General features: G+C 46.3%; 1 protein-coding gene and 1 long non-coding RNA gene across 3 annotated transcripts in view; both read right to left on the bottom strand.

Annotated features, from left to right (window-relative positions):
• PCDH8 (protocadherin 8) overlaps nucleotides 1-7,151 on the bottom strand; it is a 120,490-nt gene extending 113,339 nt beyond the window's left edge. Inside the window, 1 exon segment of the mRNA XM_032314608.1 lies at nucleotides 7,112-7,151. Within this exon segment, the coding sequence (XP_032170499.1) occupies nucleotides 7,112-7,151 (40 nt within the window).
• A 5,481-nt stretch (nucleotides 7,152-12,632) lies between these two features.
• Nucleotides 12,633-19,421, bottom strand: LOC116574588. Of its 2 annotated transcripts, XR_004279381.1 has the most exons (4): nucleotides 19,178-19,421; nucleotides 13,238-13,362; nucleotides 12,821-12,947; nucleotides 12,633-12,666 (listed from the first exon to the last, which is right to left on the bottom strand). It is a non-coding gene; the product is annotated as an uncharacterized LOC116574588 (long non-coding RNA). The 2 variants fall into 2 exon arrangements; XR_004279380.1 differs by having other exon boundaries at nucleotides 12,636-12,947.
• Nucleotides 19,422-20,804: the final 1,383 nt, after the last annotated feature.

Here is a 20,804-nt window from a genome sequence, read left to right on the forward strand (position 1 = left end):
ACAGACACACACACATATATATATACAAACACACATATATATATCAATCACATATATATCACAATATCACATTATGTATATATGTCACATATATAATACTATATCACATATATAGTGGGGTTGTGTGTATATATATGTATATACATATATATATATGTGTGTGTATATATATATGGATCTTACTCAGCCATCATAAAGAATGAAATGTTGTCACTTATAAAAATGTGGCTAGAGCTGGAGAGTATAATGCTAAGTGAAATAAGTCAGTCAGAGAAAGACAAATATCCTATGATCTCACTCCTATGTGGATTTAAGAAACAAAACAAATGAGCAAAGGGGAAGAGAAGGAGAGAGACAAACCAACAAACAGACTCTTGCTCTAGAGAACAAACTGATGGTTAGCAGAGGGGTGGTGGTGGGGGCTGGGGGAAATCGGTGAAGGAAATTAAGAACACATTATCATGAGGAGCACTGAGTAAGTATGGAAGTGCTGAGTCACCGTATTGTACACCCAAAACTAATAAAACGCTGTATGTTAACTACACTGGAATTAAAATAAAAAACTTAATAAACTTAATAAAAAATGAAATAAAATTCCACCAGAACCAGAGCCTCGTTTTTGACCACTCCACCACTTCTCTCCTGTCTGAAGAACTCAGCCCTCAAACCCACACAGTCTGGCAAGGTGGCCTGTGCTGTCTTCCGTCCCTTCCTCTATTATCTGAAATGGGAGGCTGCACATCTCAATTCGTTTCTCAAGTCCTCATAGAAAAATCCGGAGGTTTTTGTCCACATGGCACACCAAAACCAGAAGGGAACAATGCTGGAGTAAGCATTGCTATTTAGCCACAAAAAAACCCAGGCTTCAGTTTAAGCTTTCTACACAACCCCCCTCTAATCTCTCTGCCACTATATCAGACAGAAAGTGTGAAGAAAGGCTTCCTTGTTTGCAAACTATACTAATGTAATTGTGATAAAAATTGTCTTGGTATGCCAGTCTTAGCCATTTAAAAAAAAAAAAAAATCCCAGTAGGTATTTTGGGCTGCTTTAAGCAAAGAGAATCTATAGAATCCTCTTTTTTTTTTTCTTGAGAGAAATGAAATCCTTTGTTTATTGTAATTAGCAGCAAGTATTTTGTCAACTGAACAATAACACTAGACCTGAAGTATAGATAGTATAATTACAGAGTATTCTAAAGGTCTCTAAAAATATTCATAGTGACATCAAGTCAAATCATGTCTACCCCTACTGCCACACCGCCCCCCCACCCGACACACACACACAAAGAACTGAAGGACATCTTGCTGCCTGATTTAGCTACACAATTTCCATTCAAAATGAAAGTCACATAGCTAACACTCCATTCAGTTATTTGAATTTTTTATTAATAAAAATAAATCCATAAGGTAAATCCTATGGTTAAGGGACATTTTTAGCCCAGAGAACCGGACAGCAGCTCCCGAAGGGGGTCTCTTGGATACCATGTCACTCAGGCTCTAGGTCTTCTGTAGGCTCATCAGTTGGGCAGATGATGTGATCACTTTGGTCCACAGTGGCCCCTCTTGGCAGGGAAGATGCCCCCTTTCCCAATTCAAAGAGCACAAGAACATCCCAGGCCTCAGCCCTCTCCTCTCAGCCCAAATGCCAGGTTGCCACAGAAAGGGAAACTTTCTAGCTCTTTCCTGGGCAGCAATGCCTGCAGGCGTTGAACCCTGGGGAGCCCACACTCCTCCAGTGTCTCCAGCAGGACTGCAAGCCTCACTACACTCTTCCGCCTGGCAGAGCCAAGGAGCACGCTCACTGGGGACTGTCCTGCCTGGGGGTGGGGGCATGGCTCTGCTTTCCCCAGCTCTTGAGCCTTGGGGTGTGGTTCTGGCCCTCTCTAAACCTCGCTTTCCTCATCAATTAGATAGTGACAGTAGTACATACAGTAATTGTAAGCTAAAAGTGTGCTCACCACAAATAATAATGATGATGATGATGATGATAATTAAGGGGCAGAAGGGAACTCTGGAAGATTTTTATGGCCTTGATTGCAGTGATAGTTTCCCAGATGTATATGTATCCCCAAACTCATGGAATTATATACATTAAATATGTACAGCTTTTTAAATATCAGTCATACTAAAATAAGGTAGTTTTTTTTTAAAAAAGGAAATAAGTAAAATATGTAAAAATACATGGTAAATGCTCACTCAATTTCAGTCTTCTTGGTTTCTTTCCCATTTCATGTAGTTTTCTCTTCAATTTTCCTAATGGAATTAAGAATTGAAATGGTTGATTAACTATCTTGACAATAGTCTTTGGCAAAATTCTGGAAAAGGAAGCTAAAGGAAGGATGAATGCTGCCTACAGAGCATTAGAATTCCACTGGCCTATAGCTAGCAATGGAGAGGAAATCCACGTGGGAGGAGGGAGGCCTGGGCCCTGAGGTTGGCCTTCTCCTTGGGGTCTTAGGGTGCTATCCACTGCCAGCCCCAGTGCTCTCAGGGGCCTGTCCTTCCCCTTTGTCCTCCAGTCCATGCACTGTAGCCTTCACCAGCCCCATTATGACAAAGCAGACACCTGGCCACAGCTTTTTTGGAAGAGTAACTAATGGTGAAGGGATCAAAAAGATAAATCAACAGGGACACTCAGGTGGCTTTGTCAGTTAAGCATCAGACTCCCGATTTTGGCTCAGGTTATGATTTCAGGGTCATGAGATTGAGTTCTAAATCAGGTTCCACACTCGGTGTGGAGCCTACTTACAATTCTTTCCCACTCCTTCTCCCTCTGCCTTTGCCCCTCTGCTCAATCTCTCTATCTCAAAATAAAATAAAATAAATTAACAAAAAATCAGATCATCTGATTTACACAATGTAGTTTATCATCTTTAATATGCAGCCTCAATGGGAAGGCCTCCCTGCCTGACTGCCCTTCTGCCCAAGTTATACCAACTTGGGATCCCTCCTTTAGACCCCTCCAAGTCCTTACCAAAGAAAGCAGAGCCCTGAGAAAATCTGAAAATTCCCCATCATGCTGGATGAAGGCCCCCTTCTAAATTCTCAATCCCTGTCTGAAGACTACCTTGTCTTCAAGTGAGTGATTTGCCAGGAATGACATATGTCAGAAGCACCCACACCTGCCCACAGAGGTGCCCCTCTCTGCTCACCAACCCAAAACCACACATTCATGTGTCAGTCAGTAAGAGAAGGCTCCTCACAGGAATCTCCTCTTATGTTTTCCATCTAACCCTCAGCCCCAGAATTGAAAACACCAAATGCCACAGTATTTGGCTGAAAATGGATATCTTCATCATGCTGGCATTACTCAACATATCATTACTCAACCATCACTTGGGACAGAGAAAAGTAGAAGCTACTAGTGGGTTAAAAGAATACTTGCACCCCATACAATGTTTTCTTCCCTAAAGTAGGTGAACACCTACTAGGAATATGAAGATTCTTGTTCTGGGGGTAGTAACATCAGGACCCAGATCAGTATGAGGAAACAAGAAGAATGTTCCCTCTTTTCCCTGAGCTTCCTCCTTCCCCACTTACTGGTTCTGGAGAGGACCAAAGGCACTAAGTGCCTACTAAGTACTTTACCTAGGTCATTAAATTTTCACACAGACTCTTCCACTCATGTATTCTTGATACCCATTTGACAGATAAGACAAATAAGTCTTGGAGGTTAAAAATTTTTCCCAAGGTCACACAGCTTGAAACAGGCACTGTACAGCTTCAAATCTTATGCTCTTCTTCTGCCATCATGTCAAACCTTGCAAGGCACAGAGACCACACACAAGCCCAGCATGGTCCCAACCAGGGTCCTATCGCCATTGTCCTTGGACTTAAAAGGTACAAAAAAAAGTCTGACCCCCAAAGGAGGGCTTTGATAATATTATCCACATAATAAAATATTGTGGGGTTTCTCCTCAGAAATAACTTGTGACGACCAAATGCTAAAATCTTTTGATGACTCAAGAATCCTAACTGCTTCTGTCATCATCAACTTCATGCAGATAAATGAGAGCAATGGCTAATAACCATTCTTCCAAACCAAAGACTTCAACCACAACCAATCCACTGCAAATGCAGTCTTCCTTGGAAGCAAACTTCAAGTCAGTCCACTTTTGCCTACAAGTACTCTCACACTCTTGTCCAAGCCACTCTCTTGTCCTTGCGGAGCAGAGCAATAACCCCCCTCCCTGGGTCACTCTGTTCCAACCTCTTTTCCCCACAGCTGTCAAACTCCCTGCTTTTAGAAGCCAATAACTGCTCTTAGAATAGAACTCTGTCCCCCTATGATGGCTCCCATGCTTCTACCTGCTCCAACTCCTGCCTGCTCGACTCATATCTTATTTATGTCCTTCGTTATCTGTCTTTCTACCTGTTTCCAGTAGAACGTTTCTCACAGGTAACGAGACCTTCCTGTCTTGTTAAAAATGCGAGTGAATGTCGAATATATGAACGAATGTTATCTGTGACATGTAGAGGAATGCAAACTTTCCCCGAAAGTCTTGCTCGATTTGTTGGTTTGAGGAGCTAGGGAAGTGTAATGACCTAGAAACAAGAAGCCTTGGGTTTAGTCATTGCATTGCTACTTAACCTCACAGCACGAGTCTGGAAAAACTTCTTAACCATCTTTGGCCTCAGTTTCCCTGTTAGTTCTGCCTTTTCCATGAACAGATGGGATGATGCTCCTGACTCAGCAAATTATTGACTGACTCTTTGCAAAGCACTCTGCTGGATATCAGCAATGCCAAGAGAACTAAGACACAGCACTAGCTACGAAGGAACACACAGGTGACTCAGGGCCAGAGACAAGTACACAAATAATGTCTGATTTCCTACTACACGCTCTAACAGAAACCCAAAGAAGATACTATAATATGGTACATTTTGTGATCTCCCAGCTTCCTCTGGTGTTCACAGTGGAGACCACTCTTGAGCTGGGTCTTGATAGCAGCCAGAGAATCAGAATAGTGCACGGAGCCTATGCAGAGGCATGACGCGTCGTGAGATGCAGAGAACCGGAAGTGGTTCTAGATGGCCAGTTAAGTGCAATAGCGAGGGGCACAGGTAGAAAACTAGGTTGCACAGGTGAGCTGGAGCATGTAACATGGAGCTTCTAAGTCAAGCTAAGGAGTTTAAACCTTAACCCTGCAGGACAAGTGTTTGGAGCAGAGGCATGACCTAACTAAGTGTATTTTAGAAAGATTATTCTGACAGCAGCCTGGAGGGTGGATTAGGAAGGAAACACAGTGGAAAGAGGACTGCAGAGCGCAAGCTGTGGTAGTCATCCAGGCAAGCAGGGTGGCCATAAGAAGTTACGGAGAACTGAAGAAGGAGTAACAGAGGCGTCAGCATTAAGAGACCCATGAATTCTCTAAAGCCTGGTTGAGTTGAAAGTTCCTAGCTTGGGTAGTCAACTTGTTGTTGCCTTTTCCCCAACAGGGCACACAGGAGGAGGGTCTGGTTTACTGGGAAATGTACAAGTTCTTTTTGGAACACCTGAGTCTGCTCTTACAGAAGCGTGTGAGCGCAGGGGCGTTGTGGCCAAACTCTTGCTTCACGGAGGCGGGAGGAGCTGGGGCTGTGACCAAGTCACTGCACTATCCTGGCTTTGTCGCCTCTCCTGCAGGAGGAAGGCAAGTTATGACTATCTCTTCCCTCGTGGGGGTGGAGCAAGGCTTTGTTCCACTGTTTGAAGGGCTGCGCCACACCCAGCTGAAAGGAGCTCTGTTAGGGAGGAGGAGCATCAGAAGACCTTGCACAGAGAAATGTCAAAGGCTGCCTGCAGGGTAGGAGACAGGCTTGCAGGGGGGTTCGTTCTGGCTTCATAACGAGATTCAAAGATCCAGAGATGAAAATCAAGGGATACAGGCTGCAGAAGATATGGATTCGCTCTCCCTCCAGATGGGCTAACATTTGGATTGTTTTTCCCAGATGTAGGTGGCCAGGATTAAAATCCTACCATGCTTCTCCCAAAGCGCGCGGCGGGGAGGGGGGCGGGGGAGGCAGACCCAAAGGGCTCCTAAAGAGACAGTTGTCAGCTCATCAGCTCACTGTGGGGACAGCTCTGTGCAGAGGTGCGGAGGCTGGGACCAGTCAGGCTTCAGGCATGAGATGCAGCCTTTCATCAGCCCAGGGAGCCACCGTAGGTCCCCCCCACCCTCACAAAGCCCAGATGCCTGGAGAAAAAATTTGCTTGGTACTAAGCAGCAGATGGCTCCCTTTCAGATAAGACTTTCCAAGTATCCAGAGTATTCTTTCTTCTCAGCTCACCCCCGAAGCAGCCCCTCTGACTGTGCCTCCCCACCCCATAAGTTGCTCCTCCCTGGGGCCTCTGTGAAAATGGGTCAGCTTTTGTGAGTTCTGGAAAAGCAATCCTCCCCAAGCCCCCCTTACCAGTTTCTAGGAGAATCTGCTCCTTCTTGCTGCAAGATTGGCTCCTTCACACTCACCCTTTCCCTCCCTCTTCCTCACTGCCTGGCCTCTAGCCCTTGAGTCTTACTTATCCTTCAAGGCCCTGACAAAGCACACCTCCCCGCAAAGCCTTCCTAGATTGCCTAGTAGGAGTTTCTCTCTCCTTGTTGTCCTGTTGCACTTTATTTGATATAATCCTGGGTTAAATCTACTTGCATTATAACTTGGTGTGGTTCTAAGTTTCTTTTATACCCTCGATTTTCAGCCCTTGGAGACCAGGGCTGTGTCGGCTCACCCTGTTAGCCTCAGGGCCTGCCATGTTGAAGCTGCTTAATCAACGTTTGCTGAGTTCGTTAGAGTAGACAAGTAAAAGCTGCAAGTTTTACTACTGCAGAGAGGAGAGGCAGGGGCTCCCTGATTGAGTCTGCTTGTGCTCGACCAGCCTGGATCTCATAACCCGGCATGATTGCAGGGAGACTTAGGGATGTCTGGCAGGAGCTGTGGTTATATGAGCATCCCCTGGTCAGACCTGCCGGCAGTGAGGAAACACGGCGTCATGACCCTGGGAAGGGTCCTGGCTCAGATGCCTTGGTTGAGTCCTGGCTGCCTCGCCCAGTTTTGGGTCCTGGAATAAGAGACAAGTGTCTGCTCACATTCGGATCCTCCCTTTCATCTGTAGAGTGATCAGAGTCATTCCTACCTTTGCAGATAATTGTAGAAAGATAACCGTACATGCGCATTGCCTGGCGCCTGATTGATGTGCCTTGAGTTCTCCTAGTCACTCAGTCATTGATGGAGAATGTGAACAAAGAGAAGGCACAGGCTGGAGAGGGGGAATCCAAGCCTGTGAATGAGGATGGTTCTTGGGCTACAGCTTAGTGACAAGGTCTAGGTATGGATACATCTGTAATTCTGTCCTAAAAACTCTGGTACCCACAGAATATGTCGAACAGCTGAGCTTTGACCACAGGGGGCCAAAGCTCTGCTTCCAGCCACTCCGAGCAGTTATTGTGAGAATAAACCACCACAGGCTGTTGAGACTTTTATGAGATGCAGACAGATCACACAGCCCGGTGCACAGTCCCTAGTAAGCAAGCCGTGAATAAGTGTTCCTGTTATTGTGATCTTTCTTTCCCTCTAGACTCTAAGCTCCATGGAGTCAGGAACTGTGTTTTGTTTCCTACACTATACTCAGATCCTTCACACAGAACCTGATCGATGGGGGCACAAGGGAGCTTAATGAATATTTATTGAAGATATGAATTAATACCCCTCTGGCATTTCTTAACTCTAAAGCATGGAGGTTGTGATGATCCTTAATGTTTATTTCTTTCTATGACATTCAGTGATTTCCAGTCAAGGACCGGGCGTGGGGAGGGGGTGCGGGGTACAAGTTCAGATCAGGAAGTATTTCAGCTATTGAATCTGTGATTGCATTGCTTTGTGAACAAAAACAAATCAAAATTTTATCCTTTCTCAGTCTAGTTATTATCTCTGTGCAGTAATTGCAGATTGAAATTTTGTTTCTTCTTTTTTCATGTTGACCAACAGACTTGTGAACTTGAATGCATGTTAGTAATTAATATGGATTAATTTGATTTATAAGCTTGGGCACACAACTTTACCCTGGAAATTCTGCAAATTTTCTTAACCACTGCCACAAGTGGCCAGAGAACAATCTGAATCCATGATCACTATGAGTTTCCTCCGGACCAAAGACCCACACTTCTGACCGTGCCCAAACTCATGGCTTCAGGAGTGGAAAGGAAGAAGGAAGCTACAATTTTTTGTATGCCACGCTTTGTGTAGGACTTTGCATTTCCCTAACGGTATTTTGTGCTGGCCACCAAAAGGATTTTAGGTCTTCTTCTGGGCACACTTCCCTTCTCCCTTGAAATTAGGTTTAGCCACATGACTTGCTTTGGACAAAGACATGTGAGAGAAGAAATGCATGTTCCTTGCAGGATGTAGTGGTAACAGCCAGCATGCCATTTTGCACACTCGATTTCCCCCTGCCATGACAATGTGCCACATGATGAAGTCTCCTTCAGCCTAGGACCCAAAGTGAGGAAGACCTAGAAGAGAGCTCCCACTAATCCCCATGAGTGAGTGGCATTCGCAAGAAGTACATCTTTGGAAGTTCAAGACACTGAAAGTTGGGAAGTCATTTGTTACTGCAACATAACCTGAACCATCTTGACTGACATGTTACATTAGTTCATTTCATCCTCATAATAAAGATCCATGAGATGGTGCTGGGAGATGATTCTTCCTGGATCTCCTGCATTTCTACATACATGTCTTCCCAACAAAGCTATGGCTTTCTTTAGTCGAGAATATCTTCTCAAGAACCCCTGAATAGCAAATGGCCTGGAGAGGTAGAGATAGTATCACCCTCCAGAGGAAGGGGCAGGCACACTAACTGCTTATTATAAACTCAGGATCCCTAAGCCTGGGGTCACTCTCCTAGGACACAGCTCCCCAAGTGCACAGGTATCCATCTGAGCCACCTGCGAGGAGAAGTTATACAAATACAGTGATGCTCATGCTTTGCTGTGTCTTGAGTAATAAAGTTCATGTTGTCTCCCAGCCTTTCTGAAAACATGACAGGCTAACATGTTAGATGGAAGGAAGGCAAAATTTCAGACTTTTTTTTTTAAGATTATTTATTTATTTATTTATTTGACAGAGAGAGAGAGAGAGGGAGAGAGAGAGATCACAAGTAGGCAGAGAGGCAGCTGGGGGGGGCAGGCTCCCCACTTAGCAGAGAGCCAGATGTAGGGCTCGATCCCAGGACCCTGAGATCATGACCTGAGCTGAAGGCAGAGGCTTAACCCACTAAGCCACCCAGGTGCCCCCAAATTTCAGACTTTTCACAGATCTTGTCAGTGGGTATTAACATCACCACTTTACACATGACAAAACAGAGTATCAGCATCAGTTACCCAAAGTCATGCTACTAATAATTGGAAAATACCATCTTCCCCACTATTTCCGTTTGTTTGCTATGCAAAACAAAACAAAACAAATCTTAAAATACCATTCATTTATTCCTATATTCCTGAATTCATTCATTCATTCACGTATTCAATTAATGTCTATTAAATAATTGCTTTACTGTAGCATCCAAGTACTATGCTTGGATGCTATTTTTCAGAGTTAAAAATTAGCATTGAATTATCCCAACATACCAGTTTTGATACCTAAAGGAAGACATTTGAGACTGTCTTAATATCAGCATACATTATACCCATTTCAACTGCTTTCCCCCCAGCAAACAGATGACCAGCAGAGTACAATAAACTATCAGATTCCCCATAATTCAATGCCAAGAGTATATTTTGCCATTGATTCAGTGATAGGTCTGGGAGCTCTGGAGATCTCTGGAAGAGACAGAGTAAGTGTAGAGTTATAGACCTCTGGGGCACCAAGGACACTTAGACCCAAGCAATGCCCTCGCTCCACCTCCCTGCCCTCTTATAGGTGCTGCTGCAACAGACAAGGAGGTGCCAGGAGCTCAGCATGACTAGCAGAACCAAGCTTCAGTGGAAACACACATACTCCCCAGTACAAAACCCCAGGCTCTCAGATCCTAGGAAAGTTGAGCCAGAGCCTCACATCTGCCCCACTCCATTCATCCTTTTCTGCTGGGACATCATGAAAGGGACTTGGGCCCATAGATCTGGCTTCAACTCTTAGCTCAAACTCTAACCTACTACATTAGTGATTTGGGTGTAGGATTTTTTAACCTCTCTGAGCTTCCATTTTCTCGTCAAAGAGCAGGATAATAATATCTAATTTATAAGGTTTTTATGGAAAGTAATGAATGAGCTCCCCTATGGAAAACACACGTGTCCAGCACATAGTAGTCTTTCAATAAACAGCAGCAACTCTAACACCATTTTGCTTTGACTGATTAGACAGAACATCCCTTCAAACACAAAGAAAATTAGAAACTAGGTGCAGAGCCACTGGCTGAAAGCCAAAGGGGAAGATAAAGCGCTGTAATTGCCTCTCCTGGGAAAAGCAATAAATCCAAGCAGCTGTGTTGCTCCCACTCTGTGGCAGCACAAGAGGGAGACTGTGTCGGAGAACTTCCATCTCAGGACCTGAGTGTCCACCACGTCCCAAACATTCTGTGGGGTGATGTAATGGGTACAGAAAAGAGGTGAGCTGTTCATTCTTCCAGGAGTTACTATCTACAGAGATGGATACAAAGGGAGGATTTGATAATAACAGATAATGAAGGTAGGTCTTCTTTATTATCTACCAAGATTTGGACAAGGGGAAGATTAGAAAATATTGTATTATGGAGGATCTGAGAAAAGGGAAGTGATGTGCATAGGTGTTTGTGATGGGTGAGCTTTCATTCTGGGGACGGGGGTTAAGGCATCCTTCGCATATAGGTACTTAGGATGGGCAATGACAGATGAAATTTCAAGAGAGATATGGGAGCAAGGAGGGCAATTAAGCAAAAGGAAAATAATGAATCTGACAAAGATTGGGTCCTTTCCGGGAACATTGAGTAATGGCTCTTTGGCTGGGAAGTATTATGGGGTAACCAGGAAACAGAGTCTACACAATGGACAGCCTCAAGAGTGCACTTAATCTGGTCCGCAGTGAGGAGGAAAGCCTCAAAACTATGTCTAAGCAAGACTAATCTGGTGGCTGTGTGTAGGACAGACTGGAGGAGGAAGACTTTGGCAGCAGAGGGACCAAGTAGGTATGTAGACAGCACCCGAAGCATGAAGAATGAGAGCCCAGAACTGGGGGGATAGAGAGGGTGAATCCAGAAAAGGTGAAGATTCTGGATTCAAGGAAGAGAAGCTTGAGGAGCAGCTTAGCACTGCCTAAGCCATGTGGCAAGCATTCCCTATGCTGGACCCAGAGAGGTATTGGCAAAGCACCCCTATAAGGTGGTCACCACCCACACACTGTGGAGAGAAGACATGTTCTTGAAGACCACTTAATGGGACCAGACTGGTCAAGGATATAGAGGGTACCTTTAAGCAGTAACTTTCTAACACTTAAGGGGTATTATCCCCAAGCAATATACTAGCAAAGAGCCTATAGACTCAACTGTTCTGAAAGCTTTAAAGATGGGCATGATGACGGATGCCATTCCCCTTATCAGAAGACTGAATGAGGTCGGCTGAGCTTGTGAGATCCGCTCAGGTTTGTGTGAGTCTCCAAACCAGCGAGAGCTGAGGCTTCCCGAGGAGGAGATTCTGAAGGATTCCCAAATCAGGGACATTACCAGTGGTCCTATGTGCAACCCAGGAAGAGAAGGAAGAGGACATTACCCTTCAACTGACTGAAGGTGTTAAGTATTCAACTTCCCCTACCACACAAATAGCCCAGTGGCAAATCCTGACATGAACAGCTTTGGAGAATGAGCTTTACAGAGTAAAGCATGGATTCTTTCTGCAAAGCAGCTCACAGTTTGAATCAAGATTCTGACATATGTTTATGTTTTGACCCAATAATTTTGCTTCTAGGAATCTATCCTAAGAAAATGATCAAAAGTGCAGGCAAAGACCTATGTGCCAAAATATTTACAAAGGGGGAAAAAACGGGGAAAACAAACTGAATTGCAACAATAGGGACATAGTTAAATAAATTATGGTATGTCAATTTATGAAATACTTTGTAGACATTAAAAATCCTGTGTTTGAAGAATAAGAGGAGATGTTCACAAAAGAATGCTAAATGGAGAAAGCAGCCTGCTAAATTATACATACTCATGATACCATGATGATCCCACAGTGGGAAAGCAGCAAACCGAGGGATGAAAGTGAGGCTTTCCTTCTTCATACTTTCATGAACCTTCAAATATTTCTCTAAATGCTTATGAGCAATACTAATAAGTTGCACTTGTTGAAGACCTACTGTGTGTCACATACAGTATTAGAAACTTGGTGCATATATCAACTCACTTTATCCTTATAACGACTCCACAGAACAGGCACAGGTATCAAACCCATACTACGGGTAAAGAAACAGAGTCTTGGGCGCCTGGGTGGCTCAGTGGGTTAAGCCGCTGCCTTCGGCTCAGGTCATGATCTCAGGGTCCTGGGATCGAGGCCCGCATCGGGCTCTCTGCTCAGCAGGGAGCCTGCTTCCCTCTCTCTCTCTGCCTGCCTCTCTCTCTACTTGTGATCTCTCTCTGTCAAATAAATAAATAAAATCTTAAAAAAAAAAAAAAAAAAAAGAAACAGAGTCTTGGAGATGGGTTCTTCACTCAAAGTCATCCAGCTAGAACAGGGTAGAGATGAGACTCCAAGTTAGGCCCCCAGGGTCCCAATCTCCCAAACATAGAACATTAACTGGCCTCCATGATTAGTAAATATATAGGTGAGCATAATGCTCTTAATTCCAAAAATGTCCCCTTTTCCCCTCTACCCTTTACTTTATAAGGAGATATAGGGTGTTTAGTGGAGGGAAGCAGGCCTTCAGCAACTGGACTCTGGTTTTACACCAAGCCGTTCACTGTTTATGCCAGTGGCCCCAACACACTGATGCCTGGAACTTCTTTTCTGGGGAAGAAACACAGATTATAAAAGGTCAATGAAAATTACTTTACATTGTTAGCAACTAGCTAATTAAGTAAATTATGTGAAGTATTTAACACTAGAACTAGTCATTAGAGTTTACAAGTAGATTAAGAACAAACAGGAATGGGTTTTGTATTTGGGAATAAAATGAGATGGGAAAGAGATCCCCTGGGAACCCTAAGTGTGCTCCTTGGCAGAAGCATGACTGCTCACCAGGGCCCTAGGCCCAGCGCCCGTGTCAGCTGTGTGAGGACCTCAGGTGAGTCACTTACCCTCTCTGGGTCTCAGTTTCCTATGTATATGACACAGGAGTCAGTCCAGATGATGTATTGGTTCATTTCTTGCTCTGATCACCACTGCTTCTATGACAAGATTGTCATTGCTTCCATGGCAAATTCTATGACAGAAGATAAACCTCTCTCTGGGAAGCCTGGTAAGCTGACTACCAGGCACAGGAATCCAGCATTTTGCAAGACCTTCCTCCTCTTGGAAAGAGGACCCCTTCACTTCTCCGCAGCCCGGCAGCCCCCGCTGAGAGCAGAAGCCTTCATCCAAGCTTCTTGTGATAAAGCAGTCAAAGTGGGGGGTGAGGCTGGGAGAAAAAGTGGGGATCGGGGAAGACGGAGAGCTTTAGGGTGCTGGAAGGATTTCTAGACCGTATTCCCACCCCTGCTTCCTTTCCTGGAACTGCCGAGAGAACTGCATTCTGAGTCCTTTGTTAACTGTTGTTGTTTCTCTTTTTCCTTTGAAAGCACTGTCTATGGGAATAAAGGTTCATAATCTCAGGGATCGCTGAGCTAATTTATGAAATGGAGAAAAGGAAGTTATTTTCTGTGCACGTAGCATGATATTCCCCCTGACAATGCACACCCTGGGCCGCCAGTGCCTGGCTCGCTTCTCCTCCACGCCACTTGGTATTCTGCTCACAGCGCAGAACACAGGAGAGTCAAGGCCAAACACAGATGACGCACCATAGAAACAGGCCAAGAGCACGCTGTTTTCTGGGGACTGGATCCCGTTACCCTCTTATTGTTTGGGGATAGCAGGAAAGGAAAAGAGGAGCGGGCCCTCGGCAGTGTCTGAGAGACGAACACCCATGCTACATCTCCGTAGGGCCCACCCACAGGAACCTCGAAGAACAAAAACCCATCTCCGAGGTGCATGGCCCCTGGTCAACCAGTAACAGCAACTACACCTCTAGCCGGCCAGGGGCCAGGCACTTGCAGGTCCCGTGGAGTATATGCAGTTAGCTGAGTTGAGGCAGAGCTGGAAGCTTTCAGGAAGGAATATGAGAACAGACATTGAGAAAATCTCGCCCATGGGCACATACCCTTGGCAGGAGAGAGTTTTTTCCTCTTCTGCAAGCTTTCCCTGCTCAACTTAAAGGGTCTTAAAACTACAGCTGAAATGAGGATGAGGAGAAACCGGTGACGACCATTTCTTGATTGACGCCATGGTTCAGACCTGGCGCTAGGGACTGGGAGGGATTGGACCAGCCAGTCCTCACAGATACCACAGTTCATGATTAAGGAGAGCTAAGGAGACTGAGACTCAGAAAGTTTACGAAACCTGGCCAGGCTAACACAACTAGTAAATCACTGAGCTGCGGGGACCAGAAACCAAACCAGATCTGGTTCCATTGGGCCACACGGTCACCTCCCATCCATATGTTGAGTGCCTGCTACACAGTAAACACTGTGGATGGAAGTGTGTGTGTGTATGTGTGTGTGTGTGTGTGAGAGAGAGAGAGACAGACAGACAGACAGACACAGAGAGACAAAGAGAGGGAAACAGAGTGTGTGTATACAAATCTCCAAACACTCTGGGATCTGAACGCAGGTCAGTCCAGCAGAGCGAACCACCCAAACCTATCCTTGGCCATCTTTCCTGATTCCAAGAATCCTCCCTGTAAGGGCAGCCAGGCCGTCACCAGCCTTGACTTTCTGGAGCTGGAAGCCTATGTGACTGTGACCTAGCCCTGGGGTCTCACAAACTACCCCTACCCCACAGCCACCTCTTCAGCACGTGATACCCCAATGAGTTCCGTTTGGGCCGCTGGGCCAGCAGTAGACCAGCCCACCATAGCAGCTTCGCAAAGCAGCTTTGCAAAGCTTCTCCCCCGTGGCCTCGGGGCAGCGGTCACGTGATCACAGGGGGTATCAGAGGCCTACGGAGGAACCACAGACCCAGTGGGGCACTCTGCTCTGCATTTTTGGGCAGCTCGACTTCTTTCAGGCTTGCCTTGGCTTCCCCCCAGTCAGCTCCTGTTTCTGGCTGTCACTAAGTTGCTGTGTAAAAATAGAAGCGATGTGGAGAACAAAGGCAGGGAGGAGTCTGAGCAAAAATTAAATGTCCTTATAATCGGGGGCCCACGGACAAGCGTTTGAAGCGCTTGACGTTCCTCCAGGAAACTCCCAGCTATCTCAATGTTAACGCTTTGCTAGAGGGAAAAACCACCTTATCTTGACAATAGCCAGGCCTCTAAGAGCTGGTGAGTCCTTCAGCACAGGACAGTCCTTCTGGAAACTTCCCTATGTCTTTACGTTCGCCCCAGCTCCAATGTACACAATCAATTGCTTCTCACAACCCTGTGCTTTCATAAAAAACACTTTTCTGCATCTCAAGAATTCTTGGCCATCAGCTCCGAACCCCAACCTTCAAAGCACATCACAAGAACATCTCCTTGCTGCTTCCCCCAAAACAAGAAAGACAATTAAGAGATTCAACAAAAGAAAGGAAACACAGTGCATCATCCTGTATGATGTGCCTACAGGGAGGGGGCAAATGTCGAACCTTCTGAGAGCAGAGGGGGGCACACTGTGGAGAATCGCAACAGGACAATAAGCGCACACGGGACCGACCCATGCCAAAGCAAGATGTATGGGTGGAATGAAAGTCTCCACAGTAGGGTCTGGATCGTGGCTCCTTCCTGTGCAGCATGGAGTCTATTAGGAGGTGGTGGAGTGACGCTGGTTTCAAGGGAACTGTCAGAGACATCCCTCTTCTACACTTGGTCCCACCTCAAAGCCTCTAGGAGCAGCTTTCACCCTTAACCTTCTCAGGCAAGGTGTTAAAAACAAACCTTTCTGAATAAATTTTCCTGGCCAGAGATATTGGCATTACAACTGGGAATAAATCCCTAAGGTCTGGGAGTGGCTGCTCTCCATGGCCAGACCTGGGAATCCTACAGAAGACACAGGGGGGAAGCCAGCTGCCTCCCAGCCAGGGGAGGTCTATTTAGAAGAAAAACCACCTCCCCTTGCTTCACTTGCCAAAGGGTTTAAAGCAAATAACCTGGCCCTCAGGAATACTGAATCCTGAGGATTAACTGGCTCTAAGCTTTCTCAAGGCGGGGTTAATGGGAGCCAAATGCTGAGAAAGCAAAAGGTGTCAGGCTGGCTTCTCGCCCAGGCCCGAGAGGACCAAGGGAAGCAGCACCCCTGAGAAGGTCACCCCTGAGATGCCCCACTCCAGAATCTCCCATCTCCCTGCAAGCGATGGAGACAGCCCTGCAGAGCGCTGCCGCTGGCGGGTGTGCAGCCAAATGAGAGTAGAGAGGCACCAAGAGAGAGCTTCCGGAATCTTCTTAATTGGGTGCACAGAATCCAGAGTCTACTGACGACCATTTAAATACCAGCACCATTAGCTGTGTCGCTGTGGAACTACCTACCAGATGTGTAACAACCGTCTTTACTGGTCTGTGTGCAGCTGGCTATACCTTCTCTGGGCTCATGCCCCATTCACCCGAATGGCTGCTTCCGCATCTGCTGCAATGAGAGTGCCTCGGTGTCACCCTAGGACATGGTGTCCCTTGTGCCCCCATAGGATGCCCAGTCCATGATCAGGCAGGAGAGTGGTATAGAGGTCAAATGACTGCTAGCATCTGATTTTTATTAAAAACAACATTTAAAAACAACAACAACTGTTCTCTTGCCACCAGAGTATTTTATTTTTCTGCTGGGAGAAGAAAAGCCCTGTGAATGTTTTATTCAGCAGGAACTAAAACACTGTTATTATAAAACTTTCTTTTCCAAACTAATTCCCTGAGCTTCCGCTGCCAGAATGCCTCCTCTCCAGGGCAGGTCTGCCTTCACTCATTGACTTCTGAGATCCTTCTAGAAAATCTGCCACCCAGACTCCAGCAAGCAGCAGATGGTCTCCACGGGGCTGTGGGACTCATTGTGGGGCAGCCCCACCCAGGATGGCTCTGAGAAAACCCACAAGCTGAGTTCTTGTTGGAAAGGAGCACCACGTTGCTGTCCTTACCAGGTTGCTCTTCAGGAGCAGATCAGAGCCTGGTGATGGCCCTCGGGGTGGGGGGAGGGGTGTTCCTAGCTGCACCGTCCCCTCAAGAGTTCTGAGTAAAGCATCACCCCCCAAAGTCAGCCTGTTGGCCAGGGACCCCCTAAGTTAGTAGAGGGAAATATCAGCCGAGGGGAAAATGAGAGACGAGGCATGCCCCAAATTCGGCAAGTTCCTAGCTGGTTCTACAAATGGAAACAATTCTTGTTCTCATCTTCATAAAGGGATGGAGGAGCCTGAGCCTCCCATAGGACAGTAGCGGATCCCTAAGATGGGCTCGCCTTTGATGTTGGTACCCTTCCAATGCCTCCGATGGAGTCTGACAGAGAACTATAAACTTGTGAAAGCCAGCTCCCCTTTGAGAACTCATCCAGACTGACCACTGTGGGAGGAGAAACTCTCCCATGATGACAGCATCTGGCAGAGTCACCATTGAGAGTGAGGGGGAAAAAAAGACAAAAACAACAACAACAAAAAAAAAAAAAACCACCAAAACTCAGTGATAAATGACTAGGAGATGAAGGACATGCTAAAAGAAGCAGTCGGCAGAGACAAAATGGGAATGGCAGCAATGGTGAAAGCAGCAGTCACCCAATGAGTTTGCTGTGCCGGAGACAGTATTGGCACTGGTATCCGTTTCCAACTCCTATCCTCTTCCCTGTGTCCCATAGAAAGAAGATTGAAACTGCATCTCCCAGCCTCCAGGAGAGCCACATTTCTGGGTGCATTTAGTCCAGTGAACAAAACCCACTTATGCAAGCTCCAAAAGGTGGAAGACTTGGCAAGTGTGCTAGTGGGCAAGTGGGCACCAGTAGAGGAGAGAGTTGGCGGCAGATGGATTCCACATTCCAATGGCGGGTAACCAGTTTGGAGAGGTGCAAAGATGACACCAGTGGTAGTAGCAGATGAGGTTTCTTGATTTCTAGAGGTGCAACCTCTAAGCTAGATGCTAACTGACAGCCTCTGGTGCCATACCTCCAGCCTCTCCAGGGATTTTGCGAGCACTCTCTCTATATATTACGTCTTCTTCTTCTTGCAATCCCTAGAGAGGCAAGCAGACTGGCTGGCTGTTCACCAACCCATTTTCTTTTCTCCTGTGTACCCAGCCAAACAAGATGTCTCCTAGCCTTCCTTAGTGTTGGGTGTGACCCTATGTTCATGGATTGTGACGCATCGCAGTTGGGCACCACTTTCAGATCTGAGCTCAACAGCCAACACCTCAAAGTCTCCATGCTCTTTTCCTTTCTATTTGTCCAACACAGACAAGCACAATGACCTTGAAGGCTCCTTGTGGAGACGGTGGAGCCACAGGATGGAAGAGAATGAGCCTGGGTCTCTGCATCACCATTTGGAAGGGAAGCTCTTGGCCATCACAGTGGCACCAGACAAAACCACACCCAGTGTGTGAGGGGGAGAGAAAGGTGTTAGATATAAGGAAGGGGTTACAGACACAGTGACTGAGCATAAGATGGTTGATAGCAGTGGTCACTGAATATAGGGAGAAAAAAACACCTGCTGTTCTGCTAAGTCACCGGGGCTGTGAGGTTTATCTAATAGGGCAGTTAGCAGACCCCCAGTTAAAAGAAGTTGTTTCTGTTTCTGCACTGAACTGACTGATAAGAGCTCCCCATTGATAATACATAAACACATTATAGACCACAACCAAAAATAACACGTGAGCTGGCAGAACCTACCTAAAAAGAGAGATTTGGAGTCATTTTAAAGTTCCTGGGTAGAGCTTTAGGAATGAAATTCCTCTGATGTCTTATCAACCCAGGCCCATCATTCCATCCTTATCGTCCTGCACCTGCCGCACACACTGAGCTCCAGGAAAACCATGGAGAAGCCCCCAAACACACCATAGGTTTTTCTTTCAGAATCCATAGGGGGTGGGGGCCTGGGAAACCAACCTTCCAGGTTCCAAGATGTCCAGAGGCGGCACCCAAGGAGAAATCTCTTCACTGGACAGAGGAAAGGCCATCTTTCTCCACAGTGGACCTTGATTCCAAGAGCCATTCTCTTTGAATGAGCTCCAGGAGCAGATGCAGATCCCAGAGACAAGTGGGTGCATCCCAAGCTACAGATGTGAGGCCTGGCAACGGAAATGACAACTCAAATAGCATCTCTCATCGATGAGCCGGGCCAGCTGGTCTGTTCCACTGGCTGGGAGTCGTGCCTTAGAAATGGGCCTGCCTTTTTTATTTTCTGATGTGTCACAATTCACCCTTTTGTTGTTTCAGAACATTCTGGAGCAGGGGAGGCTAATCATTCCCCATGGTGTGACATCTGTTTGAGGTGACTGGGGACTCAGGCCCAGAACCTCCCTACGTCATCCTGAAGGCAGCTACACGGTCACCATTGGTCCATCCCCTGCCATTTCCTTTTCAGTGGTGCACGAAGCGGGAAGAGAGGGAGAACACATTCTTCAGGCTGGCAATGTAAACAAACCCTGGGAGAAATACACTGTACTAAAAGTAGAATACAAAATAAACACCCGTCCCTGCTCTGAGAAGATTGATGTTCTTGTTGAGTACAGCAAAGCCAGGAGAATCTCTGCACCTATTTTGGTCCCAGCCTTGATGGAAGCCAGTCTTCATTTAGGTCTGCAGCGGCTCAACAGACAAGGAAAGGAGCCTCAGTCTCTGCTGTTCATGTCTGTGTTTTGGTGTCACAACACAATAAACATCGGCTCGGAAGGCCCGTCTTGGAGTTGAGGACAAAGAGGGGGTGCTCCTGCCTTTGGAACTCTTTCGTGACAGAAATGGCACCCGCTTAAAGAGTTGCTACTCACAACAAGTCCACATAGAGGAGAAGATGTAAACTCTGACCCCAATTAGCTTTGTATCTTGTCAACCCAATGACCACTCTGAACCTAAGACTCAAAATGAGAAACCAGGATAATAGCTCTTTGTTGAGGGCAGAGCATGTGCCAAAAACTGTACTAAACACTTTCTATATTTAATATCATTTAATTCACCCAAAAGGACCCGGAGGTAGGTGGTTTTATTCCATTATACAGAGAATGACATTGAGTCTCAGAAAAATTAAGGAAACTGCCCAAAGCCATAGCACTTGTCAGCAGCAGAACCATGAGCCAAAACCTGTTTTGCTTGACCCCTGAATCCTGTGCTCTTAACCCTGTGCATCTTTAATCGGTATCAGGACTGATCTGGGTAGAGATCTTGCGGCTCGGGGAGAGAGACTAGAGAACGGACCTTGAATAAAGCTGGGCCAAGGGAAGTTTCAGGTTTGACCAGCACTGCCAGGTCTGTAGGCTTGACTGACACCCAGAGCTAGGCCTCCACCACGGCAATTCCAGGTCATGAGAGAATCCTGGCAAGGCGGGAGGTCACCTCCGCTCTCTACATCTCTCCCTCTCCACCTCCCCCAAAATAATAAAAATGGAGGGAACCCTGAGAGGACCCGTTAACGCTCAGTTACCCACTGGGGGTAATTTGAGTCCACGAGTTCTCTTTTTCAGGAGGAAACCTGAAGAAGCCAGACTCAAAAGGGCTGCCTATTGTATGATCCCATGGA

The sequence above is a fragment of the Mustela erminea genome, chromosome 15, assembly GCF_009829155.1.
Source record: "Mustela erminea isolate mMusErm1 chromosome 15, mMusErm1.Pri, whole genome shotgun sequence".
Classification (NCBI taxonomy): Eukaryota; Metazoa; Chordata; class Mammalia; order Carnivora; family Mustelidae; genus Mustela; species Mustela erminea.